At 41.0% G+C, this 26,010-nt stretch overlaps 1 protein-coding gene across 1 annotated transcript in view; it reads left to right on the forward strand.

Annotated features, from left to right (window-relative positions):
• The window catches only part of slc8a2b (solute carrier family 8 member 2b), a 172,508-nt gene that overhangs the window by 140,456 nt on the left and 6,042 nt on the right, over nucleotides 1–26,010 (forward strand). The window contains exons 3-11 of the mRNA XM_079823397.1: nucleotides 1–138; nucleotides 6,500–6,727; nucleotides 8,486–8,824; nucleotides 11,052–11,507; nucleotides 13,610–13,986; nucleotides 17,224–17,327; nucleotides 21,515–21,532; nucleotides 22,092–22,216; nucleotides 25,712–25,811. Of these exons, the coding sequence (XP_079679523.1) occupies nucleotides 1–138; nucleotides 6,500–6,727; nucleotides 8,486–8,824; nucleotides 11,052–11,507; nucleotides 13,610–13,986; nucleotides 17,224–17,327; nucleotides 21,515–21,532; nucleotides 22,092–22,216; nucleotides 25,712–25,811 (1,885 nt within the window). The remainder of the gene's footprint in view (nucleotides 139–6,499; nucleotides 6,728–8,485; nucleotides 8,825–11,051; nucleotides 11,508–13,609; nucleotides 13,987–17,223; nucleotides 17,328–21,514; nucleotides 21,533–22,091; nucleotides 22,217–25,711; nucleotides 25,812–26,010) is intronic.

Consider the following 26,010-nt stretch of genomic DNA (forward strand, 5'->3'; position numbering starts at 1 on the left):
GAAAAAGAAGTGACCATCACCATGCCGAGCGGAGAAACATCGGTGGCCACTGTGAGAATCTGGAACGAGACCGTGTCCAATTTGACCCTGATGGCACTTGGATCATCCGCCCCTGAAATCCTCCTGTCGGTCATTGAGGTGGGTGAGGCTGTTTCAAATGACAAATGTAGGCCTACTAGTTGGGAAGCCCTTTTTTTATGTAACAATTAACTTCTTAACTACTAATTGCATTCACAGCAGATGGCTAAACCCTCATTAGCGTAGCCTGAGGTTTTACCATTTCATTAGCAACATTAGCGCTCATAATTTAAGTGGTGCTTTGTCTGATTATTCCGTTTGCGTTGAAGCACGATCCGTCCATAATTCATAGACTCATAAAAATAAAACATATGTTTTGTGGCTTTAGCTTTGCCTTTTAGCTGTGAGAACTTTTAGCATTTTAAAATTGACAGTCTTTCTATTTTTCTGGGGAAATAGATTTGTAACTCATCTTGCTCGCAGGGGCACATAAAACTTTTTGTAGAATACAAGAAACTTTCTAAAGCACTTGAATTAGCAAGTAGAATGTCATGGATTTGCCAGGCTGTGATGCAGGGTTATTATTGTTAGCGAAAACTAAAATTAAACCCATAAAAACGCTTGGTAACCCTTTACTTAAAGCCTTTATGTATAATGCATATGTTTTCATAAGTTATTATAACCAAAGTTATTATGCATTAGAATATTCTCAGATTTTTGCTATGTTTTAATGCATTAGACTTTCTAAAAGTGTATTATAATGTATTATAACTGGGTTAGAATTATTAATGAGACGATACAATGCATTATAAAGCCTAATTAAAGCATTAAAAATACTTTTATAATGCATTATACCCAAGGCTTCATTATTTGAAAAAAAAAAACATTAACTAAATAAAATAAAATATAGACAATTCATTAAATTCATTCATTTATTTTAATGTAATATACATTTATTTAATATAAATGTATAACTTCAGCTAGTTGAGAAGGCAACTTGTCTAATTTTTGTTAAATTTTAGGTGATGCAATAAAATAACTAAAACTACAACTTAATTAAAAATAGGCTAATGTATGCTGCATGTCATAATTACTGCAATTTTGAGATGACAACATGGTCAGGTGGTACAGGTAAAAGCTAAGAAAATTCCCAGCTTACAAGTTATAATTACAAGCTCTACGAGGACGTGAACTCTTAGTTAAAATCTCATAATTATGACATGGTGTGAACGCAGCTATAGACATTTCTTTTTTAAACAGAAAACATACAAATAAAATCTAATTCAGTATCTAATTAACCTTAATAGTATATCAACGATACTAAAATAACACTGATGTAACGTAAAGTATTGGATATTGGACATCTAAATGGGGACCTATTTTGCCCCTTTTCACAAGATGTAATATAAGTCTCAGGTGTCCCCAGAAAGTGTAGCTCAAAATACCCCACAGATCATTTATTATACCATGTTGAAAATGCCCAGTTTTGAGTGGAAGGAAAAACCAAGTAGTGTTTGCTGCAGAGCATCTGGAGCTCAAGGGTGGAGCTTAACCTGTGGAGAGATAGGGTTATGGGCAGGGTTAGGGGATGCACGTAAAGAAATCACATGTGTAGATTAGATCTGTGTATTAACCCTATGCATGACCATATGATACCCTCATCACTGTCCTCGTCAGAGCTCATTTCCCAGTATATTCAGCATCTGCCTCATATTCACCATCTCAAATATATTCTCAAAACTGTGTGCATCAGCCACCTTGTGGAATAAAGGTGAATTGCACTTATTTCGTCATTATAGATTCATTTATTGTTGTGCAGAAATAAATATATACGTACAATCTTACACACCTCGGGTCGTTAGTGACCCTATACAATTTTTACCAAAAAAACTAGTGGAAAAACAAGCTCAAGCTCAATTTAAGATTGAACATTGGTCTGGGGAGTCTGCTTTTTTTTCTACTGCAGAAGAGGCGTGATCAACGGGTATAGTTCAAATGATTCTGTACGCAATTGGATAGTCCTTCAACCAATCAGACGATTCAGACCACAATAGGCGTGATCAACAGGAATCGATCCATCGCTTCTCTACCCATCATTGTGTTAAACCCACCAATAGTGCGCAAGGTAGAGAAGCCAGTTTGTGATTGGTTCCCGCAAATGTGTAACAGAAGCAGGATAAATGAATGTACAGGTTTCCAGCCTGAGCTGCAGGCCGAAATCAAATCACTGGAAGATGAAAAACAGGCATTCAATTATAATTTTATAATTTTTTTATTGTTATATTGTTTATAATGGATTGATTGAGGAATACTAAGAAGGTTGATGTTTAACTTTAAAAAATGAATGAGGAGGAGGGTAGTGAATGACGTCCCGGGTCGCTAAAGACCCGAGGTATGCATTTAACCCTCTGGGGCTCTTCGGTCATTTCTGACCCGTTTTTTTTTTTTAATAAAATTTTTTAAAAATCGTATCTTCATCGGAATGGTCCTAAACTTGGTGACTTTATTGGTACTTGGTATATGAACACCCAAAAAAAATCCTGTCCCCAATTTTTTTTGGGTGTTCATATACCAAGTACCAATAAAGTCACCAAGTTTCGGACCATTCCGATGAAGCTACGATTTTTCAAATTTTTTTATAAAACGCAAGATCCACTATAGTGGTAAAATGTGCTATTGCGTGATAAAAATGCTCAATGTGTCCACCGGACGGCACCGATCTCATTAAAAAAATTGCTTTCATGAGGCCTAGGCTTGACTCTAAAATGAAATACAGCTTTAATTTCAAAAAATAATAATTATATATAAATATAAATTTTTTATTATATTCAATGGAAAAAAATGGGTCATACTTATTGCATAAATATTAATTATAAATCATAAAATTATCTCAAAACACCAAAAAAGAAAAAATATTATTGAACAAAAATATATTTCATTGATTTTACTCAAAACTTTTTTATCTTAATCCCGCCTTCCGGGTCATTTTTGACCCGAAGGTCCTGAGTGTGACCCATAAATGAAGAACCCCGGAGGGTTAAGGGTTAAAGTGACATCAGCGTAATATACAGTACCTACTGCTATATATCTGCTGTTAATATGAATCAAACAACAAAAGACAAACAGAAAATCACTCACTGCTCGAGTGAATATCTTTAGTAGCTTTAATAAGAACAAATTTCTTACTTGAATGCTGCTGTTAATGCTCTGGGGAGGTCAGCAGTCGTGGGCGGGGCCTAAGTAATGTGACGTCACATTGCATAGAAACTGAAAACAACGTATTCTGAGACACTTGTTATGATTTATAGGGATTAAAAAAAAGCGTGGGTGGATTTTTTCCAATACAGGGTGGTTGTGTACACACTGTTGACACACATTTATGTTCAAACACCATATAAAAGTGAATTTTGCATAATAGATGCCCTTTAAACCAGTCTAAGCTGTCTAGGTACATGTATGTACGTCTGAAACAGAAAATGTGTTTGTCATAGCATTTTGATGGGTTAAACAGCTTCTTGGCCCTTCAAGATGGAGATGGTTAGAGAGATGCATGCTGATCGCTAGCGCTCGCTAATGAGTTTATTAATGAGACGCTCCTGGTTCGTTCCTCGTCGTCCACCGCATGGAAACAGTGTCTCAGATCAGTGTAGCTCTGCCTGCGGGAGACGCTCACCGCTGCGTTGGCCAGCATTTAGCACGTCAGTGGAGCGCTAGCTGAGCTTTATTGCCTCACATTTGTCTGTCCACGTTGTTTGTCACTCTGCATCTCTAGATCTAATGTGTTAGGACATCCGTCAGGCCTCAGTGTTTCACTCGAGGGTTTCACGCACACAGCGGGATTATTGTTGTACGGATAACGCATCTGAACAACGTAATCACAATGCATCATTCATCTTGAAAAATTGCAGGAAAAGGAGATGCAGTCAGGCAGATTTAAGCGTCAGAAGTGTGAAATCTCTTTGCAAGCTCAGCTGGAAAAGAGGCGCGGGTTGAATTATCTGTTTGTCACAGACTGATCCCAAAGGTTCGCTGGCTTGTGGAGATATAGAGAGATATCAGCCATAGAGCCATGCACAGACACAGATAACCAACACCTCTGTGCTTTTTATTTCATTCTTTTTTCTTGTTTTATCTTCCCCAAGGACATTCGCTTCATTTTCAAGGATGTTCAGTGAATGTGAAATATCTTGAAGGTGCATTGAGTCTGAATAACACCCATTTCTCATTGATCGGATGTTATGAGGAAAGTGACACTCAATTAAATGACTGATCTGTCATTTAATGGAACCATTTAAAATCTGATATGTTTGCGTAGGCCGAATGCTGCGCTCCATTCAACTTAGAAAGTGTGAATTTACAATTTCCTAATAGTGCATTACAACTGCAGTTGAATTCAGACGTTCAGCATCCTCAACTTTGCTGAGAGGCTGGGTCTTTGTCGTTATATTAACGTCCTGTGTTTGCATTGTTATATGTTGATATATGATTCTCTGCACCTGTTTCTTGTTTCCTTTATTGATCTACAAGAAAAAGTATTTGAACTCTTTCCAGCAGTGACTGTATGATTTTAAGATCCATCTTTTCACACTGAGGACGAATGAGGGACTCAAACACAACTATTAAAAAAAGGTTCAAACATTCTAGGGATGGAACGACTACCGGTTTCATGATAAACCACGATAAAATGTACTGACGGTTAGTAATATCGTTTAAAAATTAATTATCATTAAAACCGCACGTGATTATCATGATTTTGAAAACTCGCTGTAAATCCTGTGCGCAGCGCTGTTTTTTGAATGAGAAGAAATGGCAGAAGGCAGTGACAGCACTCGGGGGATTGTTCAGCCTTCTAAAAGGACCAAATCTGAGGTGTGGTCATATTTTGGCTTTTACAAAAGTCCTGAGGGAAACTTAATCGAAGATGGTCACCCTGTCTGCAGAACATGCCAGAAGAAAGTCGCTGTAATAGGGGCAAACGCGTCAAATCTGCGAACGCAAGGCAAGTAAACTTTGACCTCAATACCAAAACTATGTCTGGCATTACTACCACTCACAGTAGCCACTTTGGCTTTTCTTCTCAAAAGCCATCTGTTATAATCGCGTTGCACATTATAACCAACCACACGTGTTTCTAATAATCAGGCGTTCAGATTAGCCGGAGTTTTGTTCAGAGCGCGCTCTCACTCACTGAAATCTGCACTCAAAACGTGCGATGTACGCAGGAGATTAATTCATCATACAGACTGTTTTTGTTCTATTTCAGCAGCAAAAATAGTTTCAAACAAACACAGCAGAACCACAGCGCATCTGATATGACTGGCAATCTGGCATAAAGTTGGCTTTACATTCGAGATTCGCGAATTTAGGGACCATCTCTAAAGTTACATACATTGGTATACACATTTCTAACTTCAAAAGCATATGAAGAGAATTACTTACAATCATAAAACCAGCTGTAAAGTGTTCATCTAGGTGTCAGGTATGATGCACACCTTTTGGATTTTTGATATTTAATAAAATAAACTGTCAAATCAAATGAAAATATGGATATGCATTATTTCACTAGGATACGTTTTGGGCTCGTACACAAAATATGCTAGATTTAAATGTGTCATATCTGATAGAACACTGATGAGAATATTGCTTGAGAATATATTTACAGAGATAATATTAGAGATTATATTTACACCAAATTATTATTATTTATGCGTTGCTATTGACGACGGCCATTATAAGGAAGGAAATCCCACAGAATAGAATCTAGCTTAAAAAAGCGCATAGAGCTGCTTGATTTATTTGTTGTTTGTTGATTTTCAAATATAAAACTTGTTGAAATGTTTCAAGTGTGTGCATCTGTTCTTTTTGAACACTTTCATCTCATTTGAAGAAAACCGTGATAATATTGATAACCGTGATAATTTGGGTCACTATAATTCCGTGATGTGAAATTTCCATACTGTTTCATCCCTAAAACATTCACTGATGCTCCAGAAGGAAACCCGATGCATTAAGAGCTGGGGGTGAAAACTTTTTGAGTTTGAAGATCAAGGTAAATTGTACTTCATTTTTCTTCCGGGAAATGTGCAAGTATCTTCTGTTGTATGTGAAGAACAGTACTAAATGAAAATTATATTTGAATAAAATAAATAAAATTGTGGACATCTTCATCCTGTTCAAAAGTTTTCACCCCCGGATCTTAATGCATCGAGTTTCCTTCTGGAGCATCAGTGAATGTTTCAACCTTTTTTAATAGTTGTGTGTGAAAAGATGGATCTCCAAAAAAATTTAACAACAACTTTTTCAATCAGTTTGGAAATTGACAAGCAATAAACCCTTTGTTAATCTATTTTGTAAACCAATTGCAGCAAATGATCATCGCACACAAATCTCATTGGTCCATATTTCTGCTCCACATTGCTACTGTATACATTAAACCTCAGATGTGTTCTGATTGGCTGTTTTTGTCATGTGTGTGTTTCAGGTGTGTGGTCATGGTTTTGTGTCCGGTGAGCTGGGTCCAGGTACCATTGTTGGCAGCGCTGCCTTTAATATGTTTGTGATCATTGGAATCTGCGTGTGGGTGATTCCTGACGGCGAGGTGAGGAAGATCAAACACCTGAGAGTCTTCTTCATCACCGCGTTCTGGAGTATCTTCGCTTACATCTGGCTCTACCTGATCCTGGCGGTCATCTCACCAGGAGTCGTGGAGGTGTGTGTGTGTATATTACATTGTGGGGACCAAATGTCCCGACAAGGATAGTAAAACCTGAGATCACCTACATTGTGAGGGAAATGGATTAATAAACATACTAAATTATGTTTTTTTGAAAATGTAAAAATCCAGAAAGTTTTGTATGATGGGTATGTGATAGAATATACAGTTTGTACTGTACAAAAACCATTACGCCTATGGAGAGTCCCCACAAAGATAGCGAAACCGAGTATATGTGTGTATGTGTGTATGTGTATGGTCCTGGTAAACCTTACGTTAGAGACCTGCACTCTTGCGCAAAAGTATATGGCGCAGGACGAAATTTGATGACCGAGAGCAAGTGTGGGTGGGAAGGTACTTGTGTGTGTGCAGGTTGCAGGATTTAATAGAAATAGAAACATTTAAAAATAAAACATTTGAAAACAAATAAATTGTTATTAACCGACTGCACAAAAGCAACATGAACAACTAAAACAAAGTAAAAATGATTAACTGGCACAAGCATAGGTAAAGTTTCTATTTATAACATGGTTTTGCAGTCTTGTGCAATGTAGCCAATCACAGACATATGTGTTGATTTCTCGAACGCAATGGCCAATCAGATGCATTTAAGTTAGAATCCACTCACCGCTCAAAACGTCTGAGTTTTTTAAAGCAAAAATCTGTCCCGCACAGGTCTCTACCCTACATTTAGCCCACAAGGATAGCAATGTTTTGACCTTACGGGACTTTTTTTGTTTTTGGTCCCCCTGAGGAAAACTGTGAATCCACAAAACCATATAAAATCTAGGTCATATTTCATCCCTAAAATAAAATTTAATAAAATTAAATAAAAAATAGATATATAGTGATCAAGTTTTTATTCAATTTTAAAATGTACACATCAATTTAGTTATATGCAAAGTAACATAGTACATGCATATTTATGCATATAATACAAAACATAACACTTAAAACAAATGATATACAATTTGCAAAGCCTTAGAGAACATTGGAGAAGATATTTTGCACTTTGTGACATTATTTTAATTCACCCCAAATCCCTTTAGTAAAAGTTTTGAGAAATGTGAAAAATAATGTCATACAGTAATGAGAATATAATGAGAATCACCATTGGGAATTACTGAAAAATTCAAAAGTAACAGTCTGGAGATATTACGATTATAATAATTTTGCAGTGAAATATGCTTAATTGCCTTGAAAATAATACAAAGCAATGGAAACAACTTTTTTCTTTTGATTTTAACTTAAAATGTGACCAAGACATGTAGGCAAATTTACTCAATAATACAAGTACAGTATGTGTGTGTGCCAAACACTGTCTGCTTTACTAAGTCACACACAACGATTATAAATGTTGTTTATCTACTGGTCCTTCAGACAACAAGACCATATTGAGTCATTTGTAATGGTGAAGTGAGCTGGTACAGAGCTGTTTGTCTCTGTTTAATGTAGCTGGAAGTGCCTCTTTGCTTGGTTCATATCAGACTGTTTGTTTTTCTTTGCTTTTTCTTTGGCTTGCTGTGGTCTTTTCTCTTCAAAGCACTAATCTGTGGTCTGTTTACTTTGTGTGTTTGCTGTATTGACGTGTGTGTGTGTGTGTGTGTGTGTGTGTGTGTGTGTGTGTGTGTGTGTGTGTGTGTGTGTGTGTGTGTGTGTGTGTGTGTGTGTGTGTGTGTGTGTGTGTGTGTGTGTGTGTGTGTGTGTGTGTGTGTGTGTGTGTGTGTGTGTCTGTATCTGTGTGTGTGTGTGTAGATATGGGAAGCTCTGGTCACTCTCTGCTACTTCCCCGTTTGTGTGATTCTGGCGTGGATCGCTGACCGGCGCCTCCTTTTCTACAAGTACATGTCCAAACGCTACCGTGCAGACAAAAGAACAGGTGTTGTTGTGGAGACAGAGGGGGAAATGACCCCCAAAGGTATGGAGATGTTGATGGACGGCAAGTTTCCACTGAGGGGCGGAGCCATAGGGATTGGCACACAGGAACATTACCAGGATGGCAACACAGCAGGCATCATGGCAAATCTACCCAACTCCAACAGCACAACCGTTTACATGGACAGTGTCAAGGACCTGGACGAGAGCCGTAAAGAAGTGAGAAAAGACACATGCACTCATTTAAACAAACATTTATGCATTGATACTCGCACACAGAACTTTAAAAGTTCACCTTGGTTGACATGTTTTTCATCCTGACAATCCGAGACAGGGGAACGCAAAAGTTTTGAGAGTAAACGCCAAAGCATTGAAATATAATTTTTTCTTCAAATCTCATATTTTTTCCATCACCATGTTCCCCTAAAGGCTTAGATCACCCAAAAATGAAAATTCTGTCATTAATTACTCACCCTCATGTCTTTCCAAACCTGTAAGACTTTCGTTCATCTTCGGAACACAAATTAAGATATTTTTGAGGAAATCTGAGAGATTTCTGTCCCTCCATTGACAGTCTATGCAACTACCACTTTGACATTTTAAAAACAATCGTAAAACTAATCCATATGAATTGAGTGGTTTAGTCCAAAGCTTAAAAAGTTTAGTGAAAAGCATGTTCGCTTGACGTGCAAGAACCAACGAGGTTCATTCTCGTGTTACGCAGCACGTTTGAGCTTCAGCAAGAACCAATGAGGTCCATTCTCGTGTTACGCAGCACGTTTGAGCTTCAGCAAGAACCAATGAGGTCCATTCTCGTGTTTCGCATCACGTTTGAGCTTCTGCAAGAAGTTCATTCTCGCGCATCAGGTTCGGTTGAGCTGCTGTTATGTTCGCTGATCAAGGTTTAAATGTGAATAAAAGCCTAAATTAAATCTGATCATCATATAAAGCAAGCAATTCTCTTCAGAAAATTTGGACTAATCCACTTTAATTCATATGTATTCGTTTTACGATGTCTTTATGAACTTTTTAAAACGTCAAAGTGGTAGTTGTGTAGCTGTCAATGGAGGGACAGCGTGCTCTCAGATTTCATAAAAAAAGATCTGGCCCCACTTTATATTAGGTGGCCTTAACTACTATGTACTTACATCTAAAAATAAATACAATGTACTTACTTGTGTTCAAATTGTATTGCAAAACACCTTATAGACTTATAGACTTAGCATAAACTGGTAGATGGCTTTACATGGTTTATATCTTGTCCAAACTGATCATTTATGGTCATTAGCTGGTCCCAGCTTGTCTAGATGTTTAATCAGTTGGGATAGTCTCAAGTATCTGAATATTTGGAAGTGTCACCAATGATTGATCATGAAAACAGTATTTCCGTGAACATTGCGGTTCACTTTACTTTCTACATTTTCTACATTTACTTTCAAACACCTTTGCTGATATTGAGGTGGGATACGGGTAGGGTTAGGGACAGGTGTGGTGGCATGGGTAAGTTTAAGGGTAGGGTTAGGTGCAGGTGTGGTGGTATGGGTAAGTTTAAGGGTAGGGTTAGGGACAGGTGTGGTGGTATGGGTAAGTTTAAGGGTAAGGTTAGGGACAGGTGTGGTGGTATGGGTAAGTTTAAGGGTAGGGTTTGGTGTAAGGGAAGTGTCAACAGTGTAATTGCAAATGTAACTACAGAAATTAATTACAAACGTAATTACATGGAGGTATTTTTTTTAATGTAAGTACAATGTAAAACATGTATGTACACAATTAGTGCATTGTATCAAATGATTAATTAAAATGTTAGTACATAGTAGTTAAGGCCACCTAATATAAAGTGGGTCCAAAGATCTTCATTTGTGTTCCGAAGATGAACAAAAGTCTTACGCATTTGGAACGAAATGATGGTGAGTAATATATGACATGATTTTAATTTTTCTGTGAACTATCCGTTTAATTAAAAAGGAATAGTTCAACCACAACTTAAAATTCTGTCTTTTTTTTATTCACACTCAAGCCGTTCTAAACCCGTATTATGTTTTTTTTCTTCTGTGAAACACAAAAGGAAATGTTAATCATAATTTCCAAATTATTGTTTTCCAAAAGAGTCAGTCAAACTCTAGAAATACAGCTAAGGTGCTATATTCCATGCCTTCTGAAGTATAGTGATAGCTTAACATGAGGAACAGGCTGAAATGTAAGTTCGGCTATAAGTCTGAAATCTAATTTGCATTTGTGCATGCACCGCAATCTGTGAGAACCAATTCTGTTTGGTTGGTGTCATTGATGTCAAACCTGGCAGATTGGTCATATGCAAGCTTTGAACTTTGAAAGCTACAGCTATTCTCGGGTTTGGAAAAACATGAGGGTGAGTAAATGATGACAGAACTGAAATTGGACTTGCAACAGACAGCCCATATTTTCTTGACCTTTGAATGTTGCTTGGCAGGTGATCCGTATCCTGAAGGACCTGAAGCAGAAATACCCAGATAAGGAGCTGGATCAGCTGGTAGACTTGGCCAACTACTATGCCCTACTTCATCAACAGAAAAGTCGCGCCTTTTATCGTGTCCAGGCCACACGCATGATGATCGGGGCTGGAAATGTGCTGAAGAAACACGCGGCTGATCACTCTCGCCGCACTGTGGTGGTGGGCGGCATCGAGGCTACGGATGAGGGTGACCTTGCCGTCTGCAGCCGCATTTCCTTCGAGAGCGCGCATATCCAGTGCATGGAGAACTGCGGCACCATCATGATACCTGTGGTGTGTCGAGGAGGCTTGGGGGAGAGCACTTTCTATGTCGACTACTGTACGGAAGATGGCACAGCCAACGCTGGATCCGATTATAAGTACTGCGAAGGGACACTGGTGTTCAAACCTGGAGAAACCACAAAACACATTAAGGTGAGGAGGAGTGAAAGGAGAAAAGAAAAAATTGCTGGAAAATCCAGCGGAAACCAGTAGATGGTTTTGCAAGGTTTAATCTTGTCCAATTTATGGTCATTAGCTGGTCCAAGCATGTCTGGCTGGTTAATCAGTTGGGATGGTATCCGAAAGTGTCACCAATGATTGATCATGAAAAGTATTTGTATGAACTTTGTAGTACGATACAGTTCTCTCTTTGTAAATCTCCTAGGAGCATGTCCACAAAATAAAGTTTGGTCCAGCAGAAACTGGTAGATGGCTTTACATGGTTTATATCTTGTCCAACCTGATCATTTATGGTCATTAGCTGGTCCCAGCTTGTCTAGATGGTTAGTCATTTGGAATGGTCTCAAGTATCCGAATATTCGGAAGTGTCACCAATGATTGATCATAAAAAGTCTTTGCATTAACTCTGCAGTATTATACGTTTCTTTCTACATAAGTTTTCTAAGAACATGTCCTCAACTTAATGTTTGGTCCAGCAGAAACTGGTAGATGGCTTTACATGATTTATATCTTGTCCAAACTGATCATTTATGGCCATTAGTTGGTCCCAGCTTGTCTAGATGGTTACTCAGTTGGGATAGTCTCAAGTATCCGAATATTCGGAAGTGTCACCAATGATTGATCATGAGTCAAGTCCTTGCGTGAACTTTGCAGTACCATACATTTCTTTGTATGTCCACAACATAAAGTTTGGTCCAGCAGAAACTGGTAGATGGTTTTACATGGTTTATATCTTGTCCAAACTGATCATTTATGGCCATTAGCTTGTCCAAACTGGTCTAGATGGTTACTCGTTTGGGATAGTCTAAAGTATCTGAATATTCGGAAGTGATACCAATGATTGATCATGAGTCAAGTCCTTGCATGAACTTTGGAAACGTTTCTTTCTTTGTAAGTTTTCTAAGAACATGTCCTCAACATAAAGTCTGGTCCAGCAGAAACTGGTAGATGGTTTTACGTGGTTTAAATCTTGTCCAAACTGATCATTTATGGCCATTAGCTGGTCCAAACGGGTCTAGATGGTTACTCGTTTGGGATAGTCTAAAGTATCTGAATATTCGGAAGTAATACCAATGATTGATCATGAGTCAAGTCCTTGCAAGAACTTTGCGGTACTATACGTTTCTTTCTTTGTAAATTTTCTCAGAACATGTCCTCAACATAAAGTTTTGTCCAGCAGAAACTGGTAGATGGTTTTACATGGTTTATATATTGTCCAAACTGATAATTTATGGCCATTAGCTGTTCCCTGCTTGTCTAGATGGTTACTCAGTTGGGATTGTTTCAAGTATCCGAATATGCGGAAGTGTCACCAATGATTGATCATGAAAATTCTTTGCATGAACTTTGCAGTACTATACGTTTCTTTCTTTGTAAATTCTCTAAGAACATGTCCTCAACATAAAGTCTGGTCCAGCATAAACTGGTAGATGGCTTTACATGGTTTATATCTTGTCCAAACTGATCATTTATGGTCATTAGCTGGTCCCAGCTTGTCTAGATGTTTAATCAGTTGGGATAGTCTCAAGTATCTGAATATTTGGAAGTGTCACCAATGATTGATCATGAAAACAGTATTTCCGTGAACATTGCGGTTCACTTTACTTTCTACATTTTCTTAAAACATGTCCTCAACATAGATTTTGGTCCAGCCAAATCCTAGACCAAAAGATTTAGTCTATTACTGATTCTTGTACATCCATTTTTCATGAACAGGCGAGTCTCAAGGGCAATGCTTTATTCTGTACTCTTTAAGCCTCTTTATCTTTCATGTAGTACACTTCCTTTTAGACAAACGTCCACTCTGCTGAGATGGACAGGGCCATGTGTCCATGGCAACAGGGCTGTCGTGTCTGTCATTAGTTGAGTGACAATGATTGACAGCCTCTTTGCCAAAAAGACATAGAGAGGATTCAGAATGAAAGATGCATCGATCAGAAAAGCCAAAGCTCTACAAATCCATGTGTGATGAATGTTAAATCACTAATGTACTCGTCCAAGGTGCATGTTCTGAGCTGTGCTGAAGTAATACCACTCCACTGAAAGTTTATAGACATCTGTATGTCTCGTTCTAGGTGGGCATCATCGACGATGATATCTTTGAGGAAGATGAACATTTCTTTGTGCGTTTGCTGAATCTGCGTGTCGGTGATGCGGAGGGTATGTTTGAGAGTGACGACATGGATCAGGCTCCCAAGGCCCGGCTGATGGAACCGCTGATGTCTACGGTCACCATCCTGGACGACGACCATGCAGGGATCTTCACTTTTACCGATCGCCTGGCGCGAGTGAGCGAGAGCGTGGGTACCATGGAGGTGACGGTAGTCCGGAACTCCGGCGCCCGCGGAACCGTGATCATTCCATACCACACAGAGCCCGGAACGGCCCAAGGGGGAGGGGTCGACTACGAGGACACACACGGAGAACTGGAATTCGCCAACGACCAGACAACGTGAGTGTGCTTCTGAGACAAAAGAAATCTGATTTAGCTGTGTTTGGCTGTGCATAACTGTGCGTTCACACCGCCACCGGCGAGAGCGTCAAAATTCGCTCTGGCCACCCTGCCATCGACGCTGTAGAAAGATTTGTGGACGCGCTGACGCTCTGACGTAGATCGAATGCTTTAAACTTTATTTAAAGGGGCCAAAGAAAACAATTATGTTGATCTGCATTTGTGCTGACCGACCACAAGTAGGGTCTAACCGTATAAGTTAACCTCATGAAATAATTTAAACGTGACAGTAAAAAAAAATAGATCAATGGAAAGACCTTATCATTTATAGTTACATGTTTGCTAACGAAATAAACCAATTAAAGCCATTTGTGTCGTGTGGCTTTTGTGTTCATGGTTAAGTGCTAGTCTAATTTCAACATCCAGTTTATAGGAGACGTTTGCTAACATTGGTCTTTAATTAACATTTACATTAATTTGTGTGGAGCCTACAGTACAATACTGTCCTGGTTGAAGTGCAGCATTAATGCAATTCGTCAAATCGGTGTTGTTTTGAGCAAATGAATTGTATTCCCGCTGAAAAAGCGTTCTAGCACGAAAATGTTGCCTATAAATGGTATTGCGTGCTTTCTTATCAAACCCTCCACAGCAATGATCAACCTCTCCTCCATTTTGCTTAGGAACTAATGTGGTCTGAACCAAAGTTTACAGGACTGCGCTCTCTGGAATCCTCTCAAGCGGATCACTTCTACATTCTGATTGGTTGCCACCGAACTGCGTCATAGCTCATTACCATAAAGTTGAGTTGATTTCAACTCCCCTCGACGCCCAAATCGTCCGAGATGCACCGCGCCACTCTCACCGGAGCTCGCCGCCAGCTCCCATTAAAAATGAATGACTTCCGGCCACTTTGACGCTCTCGCCGCCGGCTGTGTGAATGCACAGTAACTCATTTCCACAATGCGATTAGTGTTCTGGGCCGTTGCCAGGGAATGCCTATGTAGTTTCTAGGGTGTTACAAGTTGTTACTAGAGAGTTGCTTGGCAGTTGCAAGGGTGTTCTGGGTGGTTGCCTGGGGATTTTAGTGGGCACAAGAGAGTTGATAAAAAGTTGCTAGGATGTTTTAGTGGTTATTGTTAGGGAGTTGCTAGGCAGTTTCGAGGATATTCTGTGTGGTTCCTAGCGTGTTGCTAAGCAGTTGCTAGGGTATTCTTAGCGGTTACTAAAGAGTTACAAGGGTGTTCTGAGTGGTTAAGAGAGAGTTGCTCAGCAGTTGCAAGGGTGTTCTGAATGGTTACTTGCTAGACTTGCTAGGGTGTTCTCTGTGGTTGCTAGTGTGTTGCTGGGCAGTTGCTATGGTGTTGTAAGTGGTTATTGGGGAGTTGCTAGCCAGTTGCTAAGGTGTTCTGAGTGGTTACCAGAGAGCTGCTAGGCAGAGTTGCTAAGGTGTTCTGAGTGGTTACCTGAGAGCTGCTAGGCAGTTGCTAGGATGATTTTACTGGTTACTAGAGAATTGCTAGGCATTTTCCAGGATATTCTGAGTAGTTGCTTACAGTAGGTGTTCTGAGTGGTTATTAGTGTGTTGCTAGGCAGTTGTTATGGTGTTCTGAGTGGTTGCCAGAGAGTTGCTAGGGAGTTGCTAGGGTGGTCTGGCTGGTTGCTAGGGGGTTCTGATTGCTTACTAAAGAGTTATTAGGCAGGCAGTAGCTAGGGTGTGCTGGGTGGTTACTAGAGAGTTGATTGACAGTTGCTAGGGCATGCTGGGTGGTTACTAGAGAGTTGATAGACAGTTGCTAGGGCGTGCTGGGTGGTTACTAGAGAGTTGATAGACAGTTGCTAGGGTGTGCTGGGTGGTTACTAGAGAGTTGATAGACAGTTGCTAGGGCGTGCTCGGTAGTTACTAGAGAGTTGATAGACACTTGCCAGGGCGTGCTGGGTGGTTACTAGAGAGTTGATAGACAGTTGCTAGGGTGTGCTGGGTGGTTACTAGAGAGTTGATAGACAGTTGCTAGGGCGTGCTCGGTAGTTACTAGAGAGTTGATAGACAGTTGCTAGGGCTTGCTGGGTGGTTACTAGAGAGTTGATAGACAGTTGCTAGGGTGTGCTGGGTGGTTACTAGAGAGTTGATAAACAGTTGCTAGGGCGTGCTGGGTGGTTACTAGAGAGTTGATAGACAGTTGCTAGGGTGTATTAACTGTCTCGAGTGAGTAGAGTCCTGCTCTCTGGTTCCTCCTCCAATATGCGTCTTGTGGGATTTCTTCACCTGTTTTATCATCCAGCAGATGAAAATGGTGTGTCTGTCTGATGACTTAGTAAAATAAGTAAAAATAACTCCTCAACATGACACATGATTCATTTGAGGCAGTATTCACATTTGCTAGGACTTGTTCAAATCCCTGGAGAATGAGCTAGAGTGAGCGAGCTTAGTATACGTGAACCAGTGAGATCAGTAAGCGGATGCAAAATTTCTGTCTGTCTGGAGTCTATGCCGGATGAACGTGACAGTGTCCTACATTATGGATGAGCACTAAACATTATGATTTTCCTGTGTGCATGTCAGTGCTGGAGGTAAATCCAACACCACTCAACAATTTAGCATCTTTAATTTTTTTTTAAATTAATATAATTTAGTTTTTTTTGTGCAATGAGGTTTATAATGGGAGGGTGTTTGTGTGTGTGGTTAAAAATTGACATGCAGGCTTTCGAAGTGTTTTAAATGCTGATATGTCCCGTCATTTGTGAGCATGGTTTTGTGTGTGTGTGTGTGTGTGTGTGTGTGTGTGTGTGTGTGTGTGTGTGTGTGTGTGTGTGTGTGTGTGTGTGTGTGTGTGTGTGTGTGTGTGTGTGTGTGTGTGTGTGTGTGTGTGTGTGTGTGTGTGTGTGTGTGTGTGTGTGTGTGTGTGTGTTGATTATTCATCAGCTCTTTTAATGTGATTTCATGTCAGGGTGGAGTGCTGCTGTTCATGAACCCAGAGGAATGGCATTAAGTATTTATAAGGCTGTGTGTGTGCATGCGTGTATGTGTGTGTGTGTGTGTGTGTGTGTGTTAGTGAGTGAGTGTCATTATGCAGTTCCAGCTTTCTGTCATTTTCCTATTTAGTCACAGTTTTCTGTCACTTGTCGCAGTAATCGATGTGAGACTTCAAAGCCACTACCTTACTGATTACTTGTCTGATTACTTGTGTTTATTTGTCTATGTGTGTCTGTGTGTGTTTATGTGTGTGTGCGTCTCTGCAGTCAGACCTTCCAGGTGCGGATCATTGATGATGAAGAGTACGAGAAACATGAGAATTTCTTCATCGTTCTTGAGGAACCTCGCTGGCTGAAGAGGGGAATCTCAGGTGTGTTTTGCAATATACGAGAACAAGAAATTAGGTTCAAGTGGATTTCGATCCAGTTGGCTCTGCTCCCAGCCCTAATGAGCTGCCTACCTAGACAGCATATTTAGGCATCATAGGTGCACTCCAGACATGAAGGCTTTTCTAAACGGGCTGCAAGATCGCAGGAACGTTCCCTAGGAACTAAGAACTTTGAGGTGGTACTTGGTGTGTTTCGACTGCAGGGACCAGGGACTAAATTAAGTAAAAATTCCCCCCTCAGAAAGTCCCTGCTAATGAGGTAGCACATTTTTAAAGTACAGAAACTTTCGGGGGTGGGACTTGGGTGCTGAACATGCTGATTGGTTAAATTCACGCAGCATTTTGATTGGTTGACTCCACTCAGAATTTAATTTCAACCACCATTTTTAAAAGTCTGTTGCGGTGCGTGCAGTAAGAGTTATTTGCTATTTGAATCAACAATGGAGTTTAAAAAATACGACCGATGGACCGATGACGAGGTTCAAGCTTTATTAAGCTTATATGTGGAGGACGAAATTCAGCGGAAACTGGAAAGTCACACACAGTCCTACGTCTTCGCGGTACTTTAGACCGCGATGGAAACGCAGACAGCAACAGGTCCTGGGGAAAAAAGTTCCTGGGACAAATTGCTCCGGGTAATTTTAGTGGAAACACAGCTAAAGATACTTAATTTTTAACCAAAATTTGAGGCTTCATTTACAGATATGACAATCCCAGAATGTTTTTATGAAAAGGTGACTGTACATACAACTGTATGTATATCATACCTAACAATCTCATATTAGGCAAGCTAGTAAGAGCTGTGCATATAAACCCCACTCCCCTCAAGAGGCGCATTATTGACTGACGCTAGTTAGTGTCCTTGTTGGTGCGCCCGCCTCCCATGCCGGAGACGCCGGTTGGAATCCTGCCCGGAGCTTGTCAAGTAGGACCGGAGGGGTTACATTTGGTGACGTGACCTGGATGGGAGTGAGATTTAGGGGGGTGAGTGTAATGGAGGAAAGCTAGTAAGAGCTGTGCATGTAAACCTCGCTCCCCTGGCCTCAAGAGGCGTGCTAGCGGTCTTTAGCATCCTTGTTAGCCTCCCATGCCAGAGATGCCGATTTGAATCCTGTTCGGGGCGGGGCGAGCAGGAGCAGAGGGGTTTTATTTGATGCCATGACCCAGGTGTGAGTGAGGTTTATGGGGAGTGAGTAAAACGGAGGCAAGCTAGTAAGAACTGTACATGTAAACATCACTCCCCTAGCCTCAAGAGACTGCGGCCTTGTTAGCGTGCCCGCCTTCCGGAGACGCCGGTTTGAATCCAGTGCGAGTAAGACCGGAGGGGTTACACTCGCAATATAATACACAGGGACTTTGCTCTGTTGTAGTCAACTAGTTAACATGTTTTTTGTCATGTGAGCACTAGCGATGTCGAACCAGTTCACCAAATCGGACTGAATCGCTCTAAACGGTTCGCGTCTCGAGTCAGCGCTGATCCATAAGTTACTAAAGTTACTAACTTTTTGACATGAGTGACAGTCCCTCCGACTAGAAATAAACTAATATCCTGAAGTATATGTTACTAGTAACTACAACAGTTCACTGAACTGAGACATGTTGTGCTGAGAGAACTGATGAGAATTAACGAGCAGCTGATACTGAGCATGCGCGTGTAGCCTACTACCAAACGTGCAGCAGTTCTCGAGTTAACAGTTCTCGAATCTGAACGAACCGTTTCTTTCGGACACGTTCGTTACTGAGAACCGATGAGCTGAGCATGCGTGTACAACCGGATCACCAGTACAGAATCGAGAACCGTTTCTGTCGGATACGTTCGATGAGAACCCATGAGCTGAGCATGCGTGTACAACCGGATCACCAGTACAGAATCGAGAACCACTTCTGACGGACACATTCGGTACTGAGAACCAATGAGCTGAGCATGCATGTACAACCGGATCACCAGTACAGAATCAAGAACCGTTTCTGTCGGATACGTTCGATGAGAACCGATGAACTGAGCATGCGTGTACAACCGGATCACCAGTACAGAATCGAGAACCGTTTCTGTCGGATACGTTCGATACTGAGAACCAATGAGCTGAGCATGCGTGCACAACCGGATCACCAGTACAGAATCGAGAACCGCTTCTGTCGGACACGTTCGGTACTGAGAACCAATGAGCTGAGCATGCGTAATACAACCGGATCATCAGTACAGAATCGAGAACCGTTTCTTTCGGACGCGTTCGATGAGAACCGATGAGCTGAGCATGCATGTACAACCGGATCAACAGTACAGAATCGAGAACCGTTTATTTCGGACACGTTCGATACTGAGAACCGGTGAGCTGAGCATGCGTGTACAACCGGATCAACAGTACAGAATCGAGAACCGTTTATTTCGGACACGTTCGGTACTGAGAACCAATGAGCTGAGCATGCGTGTACAACTGGATCATCAGTACAGAATCGAGAACCGTTTCTTTCGGACACGTTCGATGAGAACCGATGAGCTGAGCATGCATGTACAACCGGATCAACAGTACAGAATCGAGAACCGTTTCTTTCGGACACATTCGATACTGAGAACCGATGAGCTGAGCATGCGTGCACAACCGGATCAACAGTACAGAATCAAGAACCGTTTCTTTCGGACGCGTTCGATGAGAATCGATGAGCTGAGCATGCATGTACAACCGGATCAACAGTACAGAATCGAGAACCGTTTCTTTCGGACACATTCGATACTGAGAACCGGTGAGCTGAGCATGCGTGTACAACCGGATCATCAGTACAGAATCGAGAACCGTTTCTTTCGGACACGTTCGATACTGAGAACCGGTGAGCTGAGCATGCGTGTACAACCGGATCATCAGTACAGAATCGAGAACCGTTTCTTTCGGACACGTTCGATGAGAACCGATGAGCTGAGCATGCATGTACAACCGGATCAACAGTACAGAATCGAGAACCGTTTCTTTCGGACACATTCGATACTGAGAACCGATGAGCTGAGCATGCATGTACAACCGGATCAACAGTACAGAATCAAGAACCGTTTCTTTCGGACACATTCGCTACTGAGAACCGGTGAGCTGATAATGGGTGTCATTTGTTCAGAGAAACGAAATGCAGGTTTCATGTGTATAAAATTAATAATGTTTGAAACATGTTCATCACATAATTGTTGTCTTATCATTATCTTAAAGTTTGGAAACACAATGCATTGTAAAACGGTCAAACTAAAGATTTGTTTTATGAATAATGATATTTTCAGGAACAGCTGATTTAATTTCTAAATAAATTGATATAAATCTTAAAATGTATTAATCATAATCAAAACAGTAGGTTTGATATAGACTACAGCTGCAGCAGTTTTCAGCTCAGCACACTGATACAGCGGTTCTCGAGTCAGGAACGGTTTTCTGCAGTTCTCAGATCATCAGTACAAAATCGAGAACCGTTTCCTTTGAACACGTTCGATACTGAGAACCGATGAGCTGAGAGACTGAGCAAAGTGAGCATGCGTGATAGCACCGTCTGAACCGAACTGTTTCTCTCGGACAGCTGATGCTGATAATATGAGCACGGGTGAACCGAGGACTTGTGTAAATTTATGTTATGTCAATGTAAATGTATTTAATCCCTGTAAACATCCACGTTTGCACCAGAGTGCTTTTACAAAACGTAAATGTAAGAACTTATTCAAGATGATGATGACGATACTTATTATTATTATACTAAGTTATGATTACAAATTACTTTATATGAATGTGTTTTAATGTATTTTCATCCGCCGGGATGATAGAAATGACGTCATTACGAGGACGTAAAATTACCGGTGAACCGTTTTTTTGAACCAGATCATTGAAACGAACTGTCCGAAAGAACCGGTTCGCGGAAAAGAACCGAACTTCCCATCACTAGTGAGCAGTGCTATTTGTCTGAGCATTTCAAATCAATCTCTTATGAGGTGCCATGTGGTTAGGATGCTCTTTTAGTATTCAGAGAGGCAGTTCACTGGGGTTTGGAACAGAGCCACGGTTGTGAGATATGAGAAGATGCTCGCTCGTGTGTGTGTGTGTGTGTGTGTGTGTGTGTGTGTATGTGTGTGTGTTTATTAATGGAGTAAACTCATCTCCAGCACTAACTCCATCTCTCTTGTCCCTCCTTACACCACGCAGCCCTGCTGCTGAACCAAGGTAAGGTTTCAGATCAACCTCTGATCAACATCTGACATGTGTCCACACTAACCCTCATGTTACACACTCAGAAGAGAAGAGAAAAGGGGCTAAAAGCTTTCCTGAACCCATGAGGGATGGGATTATGGTGTGAAAAGAGGGATCCAACGCTGACCGCTAAAAGAGAGGAGTTCAAAACATTAGGCAGAAAGTGAAAAAAAAAACTCAATGGTAGTTTTTACAATCCAAACAATCACGATTTTTACACTCTGAATCTTACTCTCACTCTGAAACTTGTTTGTTACAGAAGTAAAATGGGTTGTAAATGGCTTTTAATGTTGAGAATCCGCACAGAGGAATCACAGGCATTCAGAACACCTCTCAAAGCCTGTTTTCAAACCGTATTGTTTCGTTTGTGTGCGTGTCGTGGTGTCGTACATGGTGTTGTATTGATTGGTTGAGCTGTTATGTTTTTGATTGACAGGGAAGGGGTATGCCCTCTATTTCCTGCCTGTTGTATCTCATCCATTCTTTTCTGTCTTCTGTCTGTTTCTTTTCCTTTATCGTGTGTCTCTTTCAGAGGATCCGGAGGCACAGTTGAGCACGGAGGAAGAGGAGGCCAGGAAGATAGCGGAGATGGGCAAACCTGTTCTAGGGGAGCACAGCCGGCTGGAGGTGGTGATCGAGGAGTCCTATGAATTTAAGGTATTACATCTGAAAACATTGGAAATAGTCTGTCTATTTATTTTATTATTTATTTTTAGTTTTTATTTCATTTGAGCGAGAAGTACTGTTAATTTATGTAATGGTATCACATTTGAAAACGTTATTTTTTATTTTATTATAAAAGCATTTTATTTAAAAGAAAAACAAGATGGCATTTTTCAGTCTTACTCCATCTGTTCTTCAGCCCCTGAAAGGTCTTGACATGAGGTCGCATGGTGAAATCATGCATGCTGAACTGTTCTTCATGTAAAGCATTCAGTAGAGGTCTATATATAGGATATGTGGTATACAGCATGAAAAATGCACATCCACCACTGATAGTGGCCCAAAGCTTGTAATTCCCTGTAGATTCCCAATGTATTCCTGCACGTGATGGTTAGATTTTTTTCTTCATATTTGCTGTGCATGAATTTAAATTCTAACTGTTTATGACTATTTGCGAAAAAAAATATTTGAAGCTTCCACTAAATGATAACCCAGGGTGAAAAGATGCATTATGTTTTTCTGCTCTGTCCATGCTTGTTGATAACATCAATTCTCATGATATGAATATTACACTCATATTTTTTTCCACTGTTATTTATCAGATCAGTGGTGCTAAATGAACAGTTGTCAGGTTCATTAGGTTTGTCATGATAGTACTATCAAGAAATTCATTGCCAGCACTTCAGAAGAGAGGGTCGAAAAGAGATTATTAAAGTGTTCCCAATTGCTTTAGAAAAGTGAATTTTGCGTGTTTTGGAGAGAGAACAGTTGAATGTGGTCCAGATCTGTTCTTTTCTTCATCTGTTTCTTTCTTTTTTTATTTTCGGAACAGGAAGAATAACATTGAATGGGATATTTTCAGTTCCGACAATATACTATTACTACTAATGCTTATTATTCATGTATATAGTTATTATAATTCTGAAAAAAAACATATATATATATATATAATATATATATACGTGTGTGTGTGTGTGTGTGTGTGTGTGTGTGTGTGTGTGTGTGTGTGTGTGTGTGTGTGTGTGTGTGTGTGTGTGTGTGTGTGTGTGTGTGTGTGTGTGTGTGTGTGTGTGTGTGTGTGTGTGTGTGTGTGTGTGTGTGTGTGTGTGTGTGTGTGTGTGTGTGTGTGTGTGTGTTTATTGGCATTAATATAATTATATGTATGCATATATTAATTTATAATATATTAATGTTATATATGTATAAAATATTTATGTTATTGTATTTGCAAACAGGAAAGTCATATATAATAATAATACTATTAATAATAATATTGTCTAATAATAAAAGCAAGTGTCACACAGAAAAAGCACGAGTCCTTAATCACAATCCACAGCATAAAACAGAACAAAAAGAAAGTTGCATACACAAACGCTAATGAGACCGGACTCTAAACACAGGAAAAGGCTTAACTTAAGTCTGCTGACAAATGAGGTATCAAACAAAGGAACACAGGACCAAGTGAATACAAACTAAAAGTCCATGAAAACTAAGAACTAACACAACTGAATATTTGTAACGTTATGCCCCCTCCCGGAAGGCGCGACCTCGCGGCTTGAAGAGGAGAAGGAGACGTCTTGGGAGGAGGACAAGGAGATGGGGAAGGGATGGTGACAGGAAACAGCAGAGGGATGGTGACAGGAGGTTGCCGAAACCCTGGTAGCGATGATGGAAGTTGCCTGCTGATGCAGACCCAGAGCATAGCAGTGACGACAGCCCACGGCTGAGTCGAGGAAGGGAGGAGCTAAGGTGTTGACTGGGGCCACGGCATCCATGTGACGACTGACAGAGAAGGAGCCGATGGATCCCAGAGCACAGAGAGCTGATGGACTTGAGCGACACCGCTGGCACTGGAGATCTGGGTGAAGTTGGGCGACGAGCGCCTGGGGCTGAGCCAGAGTGCCCGAGGACTGAGGCAGAGCTGGAGGGAAGGGGGAACCGTAGCCGTAGGGGTGGAGGGACTGACCCCAGCGGAAGGCTCGTAAATCAGTGGCCAAAGTAGAGTGACGACTGACCGAGGTGAAGCAGATGGGACGAGGGAACCCGGTGGAGCCGCAAGGCCGAAGGTCCCTGGTGGAGCCAAGGGTGGGAGAAGCCAAGGCGAAGCCAACAGGTCGATGGGCTGGGGTGGAGCGAAGGGATCAGAGGCTGGAGGTGGAGCCAAAGGATCCTCACGCTCAAATGAGGCTGGTGATTGCCTGACCTGAGGCTTCACGCCGCTGCAAGGCGTCACCATGGAAGGCGAAGGGCTAAAGGCATCCAACTTAAGCAGGGCTGGAGGACTGACTGACTGACCTTAGGGGTGAGGGTGACAGAGGTAAGCCTGACGGGATCAATGACGGTAATTCAAATTCCCAACAGGTTTGATGATACCATTTCACTGCTGTCTTGAAACAGTGATAATGAAGAATAAGCTGATAATACAGGGTCGGAGGCAGTACCTTCATGTCCAAATCGATCAGCCAGTCCTAAATGTCCAATTCCACCAATATTCCCTCTGTTGCTGCTGTCCCTTCCTCTTGGTCGGCACTGTCCCTTCCTCTTCAGGCTCTGGCTCACTCATCGCGGCGTGCAGTCGCTCTCCGTCTGCGGGGGGCTCTAGTCCCCGCGGTTGAGGGTGGTGTTGGGCTGGGCTCTGAGGTGTCTGGGAGGTCTACAGGGGGGTTGAGGTTCGCCCCGATCCAGAACAGCAATTTGATGGGTTCGTCGTCATAGGGGCAGGGGATGGCAAGACGGCAGAACTTCTCTGTGAAATCCACTGTGAGTCCAAGCCCTTTTGGGCAACTGCTGCAATTTTAGCAGCATAATCCATTTCTTGAGGTCCTGTCTTCTGTTAGCAAGTGGCACACAGACAGATGATGAAGAAGGATAAAGTTCAAACACGAGTCTTTAATTATAATCCACAGCATAAAACAGAACAAAAGGAAGCATACACTAACGCAAATGAGACCGGACACTAAAAAACAAGAAAAGGCTGAACTTAAGTTTACTGACAAACAAGGCAATTAATGTAACACCCACTGAACTAAACGAACTGATGACATTTGTGACCAAGACAACACAAGAGAAGCGGGAAAATCAAACAAAGGAACACAGGAACAAGTGAATAAAAGCCATGAAAACAAAACTATGAACAAACACAACTGAATATTTGTAACAAATATACATGTATTTATTGACATTATATGACATACAAATATGCCAGGATAGAGTGACACCATTACAACAAAAGTCCCAATATCAAGCACAGTCCCAAGCTTTTCACTAGTGATTATCCCGAACTGTGACATCAAAGAAACGTCCTTTGCATGAGTAAGTTACTGCTGGGGCTACGAGGGTCAAGCATACGTTGACTTTTCTGACTTTAACCGTTTAAATACAGGTTCATTGTCTGATATGGGCCACATTAATCATGTCATGTGAACAACCTCACACAAATAATCAGAATGATGTACTTTATCTTGTTGTCTGAATGTTGCTGTGTTTCAGAGTACCGTTGATAAACTGATCAAGAAGACTAACCTGGCCCTGGTCATCGGCACTCATTCTTGGCGAGAGCAGTTCGTGGATGCAGTGACCGTCAGTGCAGGTCTGTCTGTCTGTCTCACACACCTCTGTGTTCTTCATCACTGTGTTGAATGTCTCTTTTGAAATAGGAATAGATTGTATGACTCACACTTTATAAATTTAATTCCCTCTGCGATTCTCAGACTTAATAAAACACATAAAGAGGCTCTTACATTCTCAAGCAGCTCCTCTTAAAAGCTCTCTCTCAGAAGCTTCAGCAA

This window comes from Gobio gobio, assembly GCF_949357685.1.
Source record: "Gobio gobio genome assembly, chromosome: 8".
NCBI lineage: Eukaryota > Metazoa > Chordata > Actinopteri > Cypriniformes > Gobionidae > Gobio > Gobio gobio.